The following is a 14934-nucleotide window of genomic DNA, read 5'->3' on the forward strand; positions in this document are numbered from 1 at the left end:
GGCCAGAGGTTAAAATGGAACCAGACTGTAAGGCTTTAGGCAGAGTTGGTGTGGCCCTCCAGTCTGGCATCACAGCATACACTGCTAAAACCTGTATTAATTCTTTTGTCTCCTTTGTTGAATGCTAAGTTTGACAGGGGTATATGAAAGGTGGGGTGGTGGTGGGGAGAAGAGCAAGCAGAGGATGCCCTTTGTAGATGACACATTAACCAGTCACCTTAGCACTGAGCTTTTGGCACACTTGAATTTGACAGTCATCTTCTAAAGTTGCCTTTCTGAAACCTGCTTCTTACATGCACGGTCATATCTGCTTCCAGTCTTTCTGACCTGGAAATTCCTTAGTACACCCTTTCACATACCTCCAAGTAGTAGTCACTGCTAAGTAGAAGTTCTATCAATCTGAAACCGAAATTGTTCTTTCACAAATCTGAAATAGTCTTTCAAGCTAGAAGATGTGAAGGGTATAAACAAGGATAAGAACAAAGTAAATAGTTCCTTAAATTTTCTTTAACAAGTAAAATTATCACTAAGAACTGAAAGGTGATAGTAGTGACTTCAAGAGCTTTTTGTGGGTTTTTAAATGGCAAAACTCAGAGGAAAAAAATTAGGCTGCTTCTTTTAGTGTAGCTGTAGGACCACAGCAAGCCAGAGACCTCCTGGTCATTTTCCCATGCTTCCTTCACTTTCACACTGTCATTTTCTGGTCCCTCTCTTGGACAGCAAACACGGAGATCCCTGGCCCTGAGTCACGTTCCTGTGCAGTTTCCTCAGAGTTGAAAAGCTAGGCAGAGAAAGTGTGATGTACAGCCTGGATGAACACAAACCCACAGCAGTGTAATAAAAGGTATTTTAAAGTCAGTTTATGGGAGGCCGGCATAGTTATGAACCTTAGGTTTTCCCCAGGAACATTGCACTTAATCTGGGAAAGCAAACTTCCCACCTTTCTTTTCATTTCACTCCAGATAATCCTACAGTCTGTTTTGCCCAAGCCTCCTGTTTACTGAGTCTGCTGGCTGCAGGCTTTAGTCAGGGAGTCTTGGACTTTCAGACACTGTGAGCAGAGCCAGAGGAGCTGGGTATTTTGTTTGATTTTACAAGTTTGCAATGATAGTGCACTGCTTAATTCATCTGCAGTCATGGAACAATTCTTCTATTTCCACTATTCTGAACAAGAGGAAAAAACCAACCTCCTCTTGAAGTTGAGTTCAAGCAAATCTGTGTTCTTCTTAGTCAAAGTGTAAGCTGCCTGTTAAATGCTGGCTGCTAATGTTGGATAGTAAATGCTGTTTCTTCAGTTTCAGAGAAGATTGAAGTTAAATAATAACTTAGTGGACCGGGAGATAAGTTTGTGGCTGATAGTACTACCCCTCCCCCAGTTGCATACTCCACATTCCTTCAGAACAAATGTTCACTTGTTGCTATAGTGTCTAAGATCAGCAGTCAGGAGGAGGGGATGTCTTGAAGGCTCATGAGCGTTTAAAATGTAAAATCAACCCTTATGTGCAGTCAGATATTTTGGTTGACTTAAATAATTAGCATATCATTCTTTAGGAAAACTCTGAGCTATTTATAAGAGAGCACAGGCTTTTTTCATTCTTATGTTGTTTTTGAAGTGCAAAAAAAAAATGCAATACAAGGAAAAACTTCATTCTTACTCCTTTTCACATTTCTGATGTACAAATGGAGCTCAAAACACTTACAGCCTTAGCTGGAGTGTTAATTAGAATTAGCTTCCCTTTCCATCACAGCAACTAGACTAATGGAACTGCAATGACAAGATCAGCAAGATGAAAGGTCCTAGTGAGGAAGAGGATGAATAGTACTATTTTAATTTTTGGAAGTAAAGCTAGGCCTTTCAACAACAAAAATTCTTATAATATAGTTTACAGCTTAAGGAGCAGGAACACTTCAACCAAAAAGCAACTTGTATCTCTCAAAGAACTCTGTCATAACATCTGAAAGATAAGAATTGACCCATATTCAGTCTAAGTCTTGTGTTATAAACAGCAATTCCCATGTATATGTAGGAGCTCTTGTGTTTAAAAACAAAACAAAAAACACTTGCCATAGATGAGTTTCCCACTCTTGGCAAAGTGTATTATAGCAGATGCACAAAAATACTCAATTCTCTCATTTTGCTCATGCATCAGTTTATCTAAGTTGCAACATAAAAGAAGAACATCAATACAAATAATTTTTGTATGCCTGACAGCACAGAGTTAACAGTTGTCATCTTAATGATCTTGACTTCATGAAGGTTTCATGGACTAAACCATTCCTTTTCCTCCAGTTTTGTTGGAAGTGTTTGTTCTTCCTATTTATGTAGCTAGGTCACAGAACTGAAGCTGACATGTTGCTTAATTCTCAGCAAATGTTCATCTAACCTGACAGTTCTAGTGTTTTGATTGTTAGAGCTAATGTCTTGGTAATGGATTAGAGTTAGAACAGCATGGCAGGGTAGGAGATTTGATACAGAGCTTGGACCTTGATTTTTGTACATAGCTGTTTCCCTTTCCTCAGGAAAATAGGGATTTTATGGGGGTTTATTCCTTTGTCTGCCTAAAATGCCCTTTTTATGGAAGACGGACGTGACTCATGTAAGGCTGTAGAAAATACTTACATGTGAGTTAAACGTTCATCTTAACGGCATTCGTTACAGAACAGTGTAAATGCAAAACCTAGGACTTGAGGAATTTTCTTTTGTTGAGGCTGAGATTTGGCTGAACAAAGGAGTTTTTCCTTTCCCCCATTTTTTTCTCCTTTATTGCTTTAATCATTTCTTGGACTAATTTTTAAAAGTATGTAGGAATTCTTACTTGCCAATTACAGTTATTTTTAGTTGATAAACCAGTTTTAATCTTAAGTTAACAAAACTTAGCTCTTCAGTCTTGTTTTCTTTGTCATGACTGAACTACTTCAGATATTTAAGCTATTTTAGTAATACGACATGTACCTTTTTCAAATATGCTGATTCGCTCTGCTGTGGGTAGCTGGTTTAGGGCTTACAGGTGGGTGTTTCAGCAGTTCATGATGTTGGTACAAGTTCTGTTAGTGCTACTTGTCTGTGAGAGAGAGTGACTGTGGGATTGTGGAGCTTGCTACATGTACATGCTGAAGGGAAGGGGAGGTTCTTATTTTGGAAGGAATCAGGTGTTCTTCTAAATCTTGTAATATCTCAGTCTTTTCCTGGTTTTAGAAGTCTGCAAGATGGGAAAGACCTAGTGAAGAAGTTTCAGCAAAGATGTATTAAAAAAATGAAAATGAAATAAATAATGGAAAATGTCAGTTGCATGGTTGTAGATCAGTAAGTTGCAGGAAGTATATTTGTATGGTGGAATTAAAGCACCTTCATGCCTTTTCCGGAAGAGGCTTTGATATCTTTAGCACTTGACATTATACTTAGCATTTCCAAGTTCTTCTCTAAGTATTGGATTAAAATTTTCCCAATTTATGCAGGTCTGATTGTTTTAGGGCTCTGTGTTGTGAGGGAATGTAGCATCTCAGTTAATGTCCTACTTTTGGACTACAGCTATATTCTTAGCTCTACTTTTAAGCTCAGATGTCACTGAAATAGTTATGGACATGGTATTCCTGAAGCATTAGCTTAAAGACTGCTCAGTGTTCACAGATTTATCTTGCTGTTTTAGTGTTTGTAGTGGTATGAATGGATTCTTTAGTAGAATGTTTTCTGTGGGTTTTTTTGTTTTTCTCCTGTGGACTTTTTATTTCATTCATTGATTGTGTACAGGGTATGTAAGTTATTTTGTTCACCCACAACTATGGAACTAAAAGGTGTGTCCAGATGTTGTCCAGTGCTGACAGCAAGTGGGGGAAAAGGTGTTTACTGGAATCACTAAAGTGGTGGAAGTGCAGAGCAGTGAAGATTGGCAGTCAATATGGTCTCAGCTCACAAGTAGGTTATCCACTCCCAACAGAAAAGCAGTTGAAGGAGGCAGCTTTTTTGAGGGGTAGTTCTATATGCTTTGTTCTGTATTGAGTAAGCTGCATATTGTTTATCTGAAAGCTTAGCAGCCCACATGAATTGTGATAGTTGAGTGAAGACAGTTTGTGAAGGGCTTTGAGAAAGTGACTGTGATAAATAGCTGAGACCAGTGGTGAAGGGGAAGCTAACAGTAGGGTTCAGACTGCAGAGTGGTCAGATTAAATGCTTTCTGGTATTCACAGTTAAACCATTGTGTTAAGGAGAAGCAATCAAATTCAGCAAGCAATGGAAAAATCCTTCTAGCTGTAGTTGGCTTCAGATGATAGCTAGACATGAGATTTTAGAGAAGGTGGCTAAGAACTTAATTTGGAAAGAAAGCAGTAGGTCTGAAGCATATAAATTTTTGATCTAGCATTGACTGCCTGGAATGACAACTTCAGTGGTACTAGGGAGAAACAGATGGGTAAATCCAGAACCACAAAGCAAATTAATTCTGCTGTGTTTCTCACCTTTCTGTTGCAAGGTATTTATGAAGAAACACTACTCTGTTAAAAATTGATGGTGAGATGTACAGTGAGTTACTGTTGTCTTTTGGGAAGCGCAAGTGCCAGTGTGACATCAGTTGCTGCCTTAATGATAGTGTTACTGTGTTTTCTCTTTATACAAAGATCTTCAGAAATGCTTTGGTGTGAATTAACAGATACCAAAACATTATATTGCAGTGGAGATTGACTGTTCCTGAGTTTAGTAAAAGGGAAGATTTTAAAAGTATTTCTTTTGGACTATGCAAATGGCTCTGTCACCTGTGTGAGTTATGCAGTCAGGTTTTGCTCTCTTGGGTGGTTGTTTCAGCAGGACATCAGTGAAGGAATTTCAAATAACCCTTAATCCTTTATGTTCACCATTTTTCTAGACAAATCATTTTACCAGCTGCTGCTTTAGGGACTTGAATACATCTTTAAATCTAAGTTGATTTTAAAGTGTAACTTTTTTCTTTTAATCAAAAAAACAGAAATGGACTACTAGCACATCCTATAGCAGACCATAGTTGTGTTTAAAAAATCCTTTAAAATAAATGCACAAAATCACACCCCATATTTAACACTGTATTACCTTGTAATCCTGGCTTTGTGTGGTCTTTTGAAAACTAGGTGGGCAGGCAGCAGTAACATAGCTTCTTCACTCAGTCAGTGGCTTAGGCTAAAAGTGGAAGGAGCAGGCATGTAGAACAAACAGCATTTTAGACTAAAATTAACATGAGTTAAAGGTTAAGTATTGTTTGATAATCTCTCAATGTTGGTTACCAAAGGTTAAATTAATTTTATTTAGAATTAATAAACCATAACTTTCATTCTACTCTTTCTGTGTGCCAGTTTGATATGGTATGATCAACTTGCTGGAGATTTTCATTTTGTGATTTGTTCTTTTTTTAAAATAACATTTGTTCTGTAAATGTTGAGTGAATATTACTTTATATGCTTTCAGAACTTGAACCAGAATGCAAGGAACATAGTTGCTTAGAGCATAAGGATTCTCATTTTATTTTAACAGTGTCTTCCATGGGCAGCTGTTTGATCTAGTGACTGTTTGACTAAGTTTTAGTGAAATATCCTTGAATAAGAAATAAGTAACTAGTCACTACTAGATGTATGGTTGCCTGTTGCAATGGATATGATTTTTTGTGAGCTGTGACTGATCAGATTTATTGCTAATGTATTCATTTTAGAGAGTATAGCCTTATGTCCACTTGACAATTTACAATTTTAGCTTAAAATGTGTCCTGAAACTTCTGAAGCATTATCCTTACCTAGATTTATTCTTAATCTCTGGGGAGATTCAGGGAAATGAACAGTGACTAAAAAAGCCATGTAGTGTTTTCACTCTCCTTTGGCAGAAACAGGTAAATAAGGAAACACTAGCAATTATCATTCATTACTGGTTTCTGGTCTCTAAATTTTGGTTTAATAGAAGATTAGAGTATTCTAAAGATTAAACTGCATGGCTGAACACATCTGGGTTAGTTGACTGGAATCTCAAGGCTAGTAGAATAAAAAAGTTAAAGGCATGTAGTGTACAGCATATTGAAATAGATTAAAAACTGCATTGTGGTAGTTTTTTCTAAACAGCTTCCCCAGTTATCAAATGGGGAATTCCTCTATTAATCTAAATGTGAGACAAATGTGAACTTTTCTGCTGATGTCAGTTGGCAAACCAATGAAAGGAAAATATGTAACTGCTTTCAGTGCAAGCAGAATTATAAGATTTTTATTATTCTGATGTATTTTGCATATACACCTTGGAAAGATTATTTGGAAAGATTGTTTTAAGACATCTTTATTTTTGTAACTAATTTCTGAAAATTCATTTAGTCTGGGTTTGCTCTATACATGTAGTCAAGAAGGATTTGTTTCGAAAGTTTTACTTCAAATGGTGTAAGAATGTTAGTCCAGTTTTATGAAAAGAAAAGCCAGCACAGCTCAAGGTCACATAGAGGCTGATCAGCATGGTTAGTGGTTGAGTCTAAATGGATAGATTGCTGTATTTTGGCCAGTACCTAATAGCAAATGACAAATTTGAAAGGGTTATTGGGGCATTTGTGATAGATAACAAAAAGTCATCATGCTAGAAAACTTAGCCTGGAAGGATTTACTAATGGGGGATAGTTTTGTTTTCTATCCAGGGATATTTTTTCTGCAAAATTTGCAGATTTAGGTGCTTATTTCAAAAAATAAAGACAAAACTTTTTCCCTTAAAATTAAAAAAGAGGTAAGTACCAGGTGCTTTTTTATTTTACTCTAAATTTGTGCAACCTGACATTAAGAATAAATTTAGTAGTTTAACAGTAAATAGACAATTAACTTTCCAAATGTTAAATGCTTTCTTGTATTACAAAAGCATTATTTGTGTGGAATAACTGGAACCAAACAGTGCTACTTTCAGTACTGTATTCAGTGAGCTGCTTGCAGGAAGTCTCAATGCATTCTCACTGAACTGGGTCAATATTGCTCTTTTCAAAAAAATACCTGTACAAAACTCTAATGCTTTTATTTCTAATATAGGCATTTGGGTTACTATTTTTATTACTTTGTTTTCCTCATTCTTAATCAAACTTCACGTGTCCCTAGATTTTCCTAATTTAAATAATTTCTTAACTGATTATTTTCCATAAGTTGTAATTTTTTTTGCTGCAGTATGATGCAGTTAGAACATTGGTTGGAGCACGTGCTGCTAAAGACTATGAATTTAGTGTGGTGTGTTTTAATGATGCCATGACAACAGGGGTTGCCATGATACTGATGAACAAAAAGGCTGGGACTGGCTGTCTTGCTAATTTGGAATCTTCAAGTACTATGTTTCTTGACAGAGGGATGGGTAGGTAGCTTCTTATTCTGCATTGTGCACAGGGTAGAAAGATGGTGACTCTACCAGACCCTTCTGCAGCTTCCAGCCTTGCTAGAGATTTTGCAGGAATAAATTCTTCCAGGAATTCTCTGAGTGAGTTTTTCAGTGAATTAAAATGTTTCCTTCCTTACATCTGCAGCATGTAGCCAAATAAAGGAAGAAATATGATAGCTAAGACTGTTGCTTTCTCATCACCCCTGAGCTATGACCACCAACAAATGTCTCTACCATCATTAAAGGAAAAAGTTTTGTTCCTTTTATATCCATACAATGAATGAAAATCATGTCTAACTCATATGTTTACTGCCTAAAAAAAAGCTGCTTTGTTGGTAGACTAGACAGTAGGGACATAGGTAACCTTGCTGTGGTCAAACCACAATCAATGTAAAACTTGTTTTCACTGTGTGTGTGATTAACTCTTGTGGTCTTTCGAATGTGGTAGTGAACTCTGTTAAATCAAACAAATATGCCAAGCTGTTAATTGTGTTAGAATGGGGCTGACAGAGATAGCAGGCAAAAAGAAAATGGTGGTTTAATCTGGGACTGTTTGCCAAACTGCAGATGTAGGAATTAGGTGATTTGCACGCAGGTCATTATTGTGTGATTGTTTTGCCTACTCTGTGATGCTCACTGGGAAGTCTCATAGTCTGGGTCAGGTTCAGACCTGAGTGCTGACAGTGTCCTGGTATGCAATATGGACATAGATGAAGATGATAATAATGAGATTTTAGATAAAATCAGTTTTACTTTGGATCAGCTTCATTCCAATGCTGATTTTTTTCCCTTGCCCTAGGTGGCACATGTAGTGATACCGTGTAATCCTTCTGTATAGTGTAATAGAAGCAGGATATAATTTACTTAAAGGTCAAAATGACATTTTTTAATAAATAGAATGAATGGTCCCTAGCCAAGATATTTGTCTTGAATATTGACATGTTGGTTACTCAAGCCTTTTTCTTCCGAGTCCTTCAAAGACTGAAATTGATGAGAAGCTGACTGTTTGCATTCTATACAGTGAAACTTTAATAAAAAGTTCTGGATCCAGATATTGGGGAAATTGCTTCCAAGTTTGTGTGCTTGTTCTCACCACCGTCCTGCAAGATTATTTGGCTGGCCTGTTTGTCCTGAAAGAGGTTAGGATTCATGGAGAAGATGTGAAATGGTGCCTAAAATTGGAATTCAGATTATTATATGTCAATTGAAGGGGAGGTGAAGTACACACACTTCAGCTGATCCCAGGAGAACAGATTTACAAAGGGAGTTCCTGAAATGAGGACTAGACCTAGTGAGGCTGATGGCTGCCATGGGCATTTAGGGGTTCTCATCAGCTGCATTTATTCTACTGGAAATGTCCAGCGGGAGTTCTCTGTAGATTCTGATCATAGTGAAGGCGTAGTGTGTTTAGGAAGGTAGATGCAGAAAATATTAGTGCAAAACTCCAAGTTACCTTGTTTATAGTAAGATTTTGACCAGTGAGGTGAGTTTCTGTAGACTTCCCCCAGTCTAAAGAGACTGGTGTGTGTATATAAACTTGTGGCTGTAGAGAGCACGCACGGCGTGTTGTTCTCACTGTGTAATGTTCTTGAAAGCTATTTAAATGCACGACATAACTAATCACATCTTCCTAATTGTAAAAAGCTCCAGATGGAAAGCTGGACTTTATTATGTGTTGTGAACTAGAATATCTGCTTTGACAGTCTCACATGCATTCTGACTCAATGAATTTTGCAGGGATGTGTTACTTTTCAGTTGTTTCATCTAGACTGCTACCCTGTCTTTCTTTAGTGAGACCAACTTCCGTTCTGAACAAACTTTTAGCCACAGCAAAACAATAGTTGTATTACTGGTTCCCTTCTTTTGGGACTGGTGGAAATTGAGTAGCAGAGAGTCTGCTGCCATTAAGGCCTTAATATTCTGTGTGGAGAAACAGTAAGTAGAATTGCATGTATGTCTCCTGTATGGGTCTGAAGAGCAGTGTAGTGGGGGAAAGACTGTTAGTCTGTATTTAAACTTATCCTGGCAAACATTTATTGACATAAACAACTTCAGGAATATTTGGACCAATAATAAATCAGGTCAGACAAAAGAATGCCAGCCAACTGACACAGCAGTGCCTTTCCCGACTGCATGTATTGTGACCAGCCCTGACTTGGCAAGGAGGGTGACTGGTGCTGACAAGCTTGATGAGCAAATTTGATTTTGTTTTGCATGAATAGAATCCATAGCTGTGAGGACATTATTGCTTAGTAACTTACTAAACAAAGGCTTCCCTTTGAGAAATATGTAAAATTAGAAAATAGGTAGATTATACTTTTACATTAAAGATGTGTGAGCGGTTATAAAAGGTGGTGACCAAAACCATTGAGGACTGGGATGCCAGTGACAATAGTGTGCTACTGTGATGACTTGGCAAACAGACTTCCCAGCTGCTTTGTATTGTCGTTCTTGTATATTAGACTTGTCAGCTTTGAATACATGCTTTTTCACCCTGTTCTTCTGTATCCACTTCTCCTACAGAGTATGCTTTCATTTGGGAAGAGTTTGTTTTCAGCTCTTGTAAATGACAGTTCAACCCCTAGTGAAAGAAGATTTTCAGATAGGCTACTAAACTCTATCCAAGCCTTTTTTTCTCCCCCTTTTCAGTTTTGAGAGCTGGTTTTCTCCTTTTGAGAGGTAGGGGGCTGACTCATTGCTCCAGGAGATTCCAGGAAACCAGTCACCTGAGTGAGCAGCTGAGCTCAAGTGCCCAGAGAGGGCCTCTGAGTGTTGCAAGACCACTGACATGATCCTGCTTTAGACTTCTGTGGATTTTGCTTTTCATGCTGTTAAGTTTGAAAGTGGTTTTAAAACAATATGGCATCCATTGGTGGAGAATTTCCTGCTGACTTCATGTGCATCAATGAATGTGTACAGCAATACAAGGGACAGAAGGAAAAATGAAAGTAAATACTTTTTGTGAGTACTTCAGTTAGATTGAATTGCTGCAGGAACTCGCTGGAGACGCATTTCCTTGTGCATTCCTTTCACTGTATTTGTTCTACCGTTGTTTTGATCTCAGCCATTTTCAGACTTCTTACTATTAAAACTCTGTTTCTGTTCATCTGGCATATTTAGGCTGTTTTGCTACCTGAGGTTTCTATATTTGTCCTGAACAGGAAATCTCTGGTTTAGTGTCTGTTTGGTCTCAGTTATTGTGAATGCAGTGTAGTTGTGGTTCCTGATGACTTCTGCCCCCACCTCTCCCCAAGCACCACTTGTCACAGACCTTTTGTCTTCTGGAGGGACACAAACAATGCTTCAGATATATTGTAAACAAATTATACAGTGATGGAATACAAAGAAATCTCAGTTGGGTGTAGCCAGACCTTTGCTTTTGAGAGTACAAATAAGTAATCTCCTGCTTGAGTGCATTATTTTAGTGATAGTGTTCTCCTGGATGGTATGATAAACATTTAATTCAAACTCAGTGGTTGTTTTCCATTAGCATTTCCCTTTGAAGCTTATTACTTCTGTTTTAGACTTGAAAGAGGCTTGTGTCCACTTCAAGATTTCTTCTTTTGTTTTTCCCCTTCTCACTTATTTTGCCTTTCCCCACCCCTCCACCCCCCCTTATTGTTCTGGCAAGATGTATTATCAAATTTTTATAGTATGAAACTACATTTTGGGATCATTTTTGCTTTAATTAGTCTTTGGAGGGGTGTTGGTTTTTGTCCTCATTTAACAAATAAGGAACTCTAAGAGACTTTTTTGACTTATAAAGACAAGTCTGCAGTTGTGAGTCACATTGAAGTCCCAAGAATAAATCATGCTGTTTGATGTATGTCTGTGTTATACTCCTTCCTGAGCACTCTCAAACTGACAATAATCTGTAGATTGGTGGGGCTGCTTTATGGCCTTGTTTCCCCTCCCTGATTGCTAGGGGTCCAAAAATCTACCCACCGTGTTTCCAAAAGGATCTGGCTATAGAGTGTGGGTGTTCTGATCACATAATTAGGAACTCTTCTCTCCAGACACATCTTTGAGCACCTGTGTCACAAGACAGGGACGCCATCATTTTGACTAGGCAAGAGATGCAGTTCTAGTCACATGGTGCCCTTGTGCTGACCATCTCTAGTCCACTGACCACAATATTCATGCCCTTCGTGTGAGGCTGCATGCATTCTGGTTAGACAGAGATGGCTAATGGGGATGTTCCTAGTATATAGTCTTCAAATACCTTCATAAAAGCCATCCATCCCAACTCTGCCAATAAAAATAATTCGTTCTGATGAAAGATTGTCAAATATTTGTCTACCTCTGGAAGTCTGTAAGAAGAGATAAAATAGGAACTCCAAGGACTATCTTCGTAAGAATTGCAAAACTTAAGTTTGCACACTAGACATATTTCTTAATGAACTAATTTGAATTGCCTCTAACTATTAATATCCTAATTCCTGAAGATTACATGTTACTATAATTTTAAGATCTATTATCTGTGTTGTCTGATCCACTTTGAGTTTGTGGGCATCATACAACTTCACTGTTTTTAATTTTCATCACTGCCTGTACCTGGAACTGCCTTGTACTCCCAACAGAATTTATTCTTGCATTGATGGAGTAAAAATTATGGATTAAAACCTGAAGGGACCATTAAAATTACTGGTTTTCATTCTGACAGCTATAAAATTTTTCTGAGTTTTAGAAGGTGGCAATGGCCATACTGGCTTAGGCTAAAGCTGTGTCTAACCCATTGTATGAGCTCTGATGTTTGCCAAAGTTGAATAGCTAGAGAAAAGTAAAAATGAGAGGTTGGTTATGTGCTCTCAGCTGTTTTTGCTTAGTAGAATTCTTGAGCTGTTGCAAGTTACATTGGTTTAGTACAATGCTTGGTAGCTCAGTAGAATAAAGGATGGAGTAGTTGAATGAAACGTTGTGAAGGCAGGTTCAAAAGGAATTAAGTTCATTCAGAGGCAGCAGTTATGTTTTGTGGGTAGGAGCAGCTGTGGTGCAGCAGTCATGGATGCTGGGGAACTGCACTACTGAAAGCAGCCAGTCTGCTCTGGGCTCTGAGCAGCAACAGCAGCCACTGCTGTGCAAGGCACAGGCCAGAACTCATGGCCAGACCCACCAGGGCATTTACTGACTCATTAGTAACTCACAGGGAAAGTTAACTTGTCCAGCTCTCCTTGTTTCCATGTAAACTTCTTGTGTCCATGTTGTGGTTTGGCAAGAAATTCCACAGATCCCTTACATGAAGAATCACCCTTTTCTGTTTCGAAGCTCCTGCTTGCTCACTTTAATCATCTGAGGTGTGTTACACAGAATTGAATGACATGGAGAAGCAATTGATTCTACCTGTTACTTTCATGCCTTTTTAATTTTTCTGATCTTCTTTCATATTCCCTATAAATCATTTCTTATGCAAGGTGGCAGCTTCTACTGTTGTTGCTTTCATGGAAACCACTTCAAGCCTGGATTGCTTTCCCCATAAAGGTCTGAACTCTGAGCTATAGTATGCCTTTACATCAGTGTGTGTTTGTCATAACAACCTCTGCTGCTAATGTGAATGCACTGAATCATGGTCATGTTGAGTACCAGGATTTTGACCTTTTTTTGCCTTAGCTATGCTTGAGTCAGTTAAAAATCATTATATGTAGGTGTAAATGAAGATAAAGCCACAATTGGCTGGTTGGGTTTTTTTTAACAAGTTACTTAGAACTTGCCTAATTTACTGCTGAGTAAGGTGGATTTTTCTAGACTTTTGTGTGTCCTGCTACAGATAGAGCTTCCTTGTCCCTTCCAGCAGGAAAAGTGCCTGTGAATGGTAGATAGTGTTTACCTTCGTGTACTTCCTGAGTCAAGGTTTATTCCTTTGACAACGTATAAGCCAGTCTGAGTTGAAAAAAAGAAAATCTCCTGATATGTGGCATGTAGGGGAATAAAACCTGAAGCACAGTGGTCCTTAGGAGATTTGCTATTGTACTTGATACAAACATATAAAATTTGTGTGTAGCCCCCCGAGCTGCACACTTGACAGCAGTGATCTACTGTACTGATGTGTCATGTTGTACTGTGTGGATTCCTCAGAACAATTTAGGTGCCTCTAGCCTCAATGTAATGTCACCAGAAAAAATGGCTCTGAGTTGAAACTATTCTCTGGGCAACACTGGATCAATTTGCACTGTACTGTGATTGTCTGTATTGACCTGTTTGTTATCATGGCCACAGACAACACAGAATTGCCCTGCTCGGTGGGGAAGTGAGTCAGCTTCTATTAGATCCTCTTTTTCTTTTTCATAAGCTAGACTTTCCTGAATTTGAAAGCTTTTTACCACAACTTGCAACGCAGCACTCTAGCACATGAGAAACTTTTAATTCCATGCACCAGCACCTCTTCTATAACAGAACAGATTGTGATTTAACCTATGCTGTGGATGCAACAATAAGTATTTTGTAAAAAACTTAGATGAAGTTGGGATTTAGAGGCACATAGCAAGAGGTATGTAATATAAAAAGCATCACCATCTTGGAGTGTGTTTGAGAATTTTTCTGATTTGGCCTAATTCAGATGTTCTACTTACTTATCAGGACTGACATGCTTAAAGACAGACCTGTGTAGATCTGGGCTTATATACTAAAAATGCTTAAGATTTTGCTGGTACTTTAATTAAAAACTAACCAACATTTACCAGAAATTTTAATTTAAAAACATACATATATGGTGTTGAATTTGTATCAGGTGAAGAACTACCTAATGAACAATCAGAATCTGCTTTTATTGATACCTTTTTTCATATATGTAATTATCAAAATGGTGGTTGATGAAATGACATGATAAAAAGACGATGGTTTAATTTAGAAACGTTAGGGTATTGGTGTAGAATTTCCACACCCCTTTTTTTTTATATTTGCTTGACCTTGTGAGAAATAAGTTTGTGTAAATGATGAACAATATTGCAAGTTTACTATTGGCAGCTGCTATTATAACTCTATCTTTTTAACAATTTCTTTATTGTAAGTAGGCTCACCTTCAATATGGCCTAAAATTCTATGCAGCTGCATACCATAAAAGTGTTTTGTAATGTGACTGGGTGTTAATTCACTGTTTTAATGTAGTTTCTCCTTTACTTTTTTCAGAAAATCATGATGGCCTGCATCAAGTAGTACATGAACGCCTGGGGGAGTTGCTACGTGTTTTAAAAGCAGTGATAAATAAACATCAGACTCTAAATTCAGTTGATATTCTTAGTGCTGCAGGAACAGTTATTGCAAAAGTAAAAGGTAAGGAATTACTATCTTTCATATTCATGGAAAATTGTAATTAGTGACTTGATGGGCTTGGAGTTACAGATAGAATTATACATATACAGAAGAAACTAGGGTTTTTTTAAAGCGTAATACTGTAATACTTGTTTTAAAAAATGCCTTCCCTAAGTGAAGAGTTAAGTAGAGTTAAGTAAGTTAAATAGATTTTTCTCTCATTGATGTGATAAAATTCTGCTTATAGGAAGCTGAGTGCAAACCCACATTGAATTCTAAAAGCACAAGCCTGTGATTTTAAGCTTTTCTTTACCTGAGCATCAGAGAATAATATCGCAGAGTAATAAACC

General features: G+C 37.7%; 1 protein-coding gene across 6 annotated transcripts in view; it reads left to right on the forward strand.

The window, feature by feature from the left end:
- Nucleotides 1-14934, forward strand: part of ARHGAP29 (Rho GTPase activating protein 29) — a 50390-nt gene that overhangs the window by 9327 nt on the left and 26129 nt on the right. For all 6 annotated transcript variants that reach the window (XM_041483250.1, XM_041483251.1, XM_041483255.1 and 3 more), the window contains exon 3: nucleotides 14462-14605. In XM_041483250.1, the coding sequence (XP_041339184.1) occupies nucleotides 14462-14605 (144 nt within the window). The remainder of the gene's footprint in view (nucleotides 1-14461; nucleotides 14606-14934) is intronic.

This window comes from Pyrgilauda ruficollis, unplaced genomic scaffold (assembly GCF_017590135.1).
Source record: "Pyrgilauda ruficollis isolate IOZ18807 unplaced genomic scaffold, ASM1759013v1 scaffold6, whole genome shotgun sequence".
Taxonomy (NCBI): domain Eukaryota; kingdom Metazoa; phylum Chordata; class Aves; order Passeriformes; family Passeridae; genus Pyrgilauda; species Pyrgilauda ruficollis.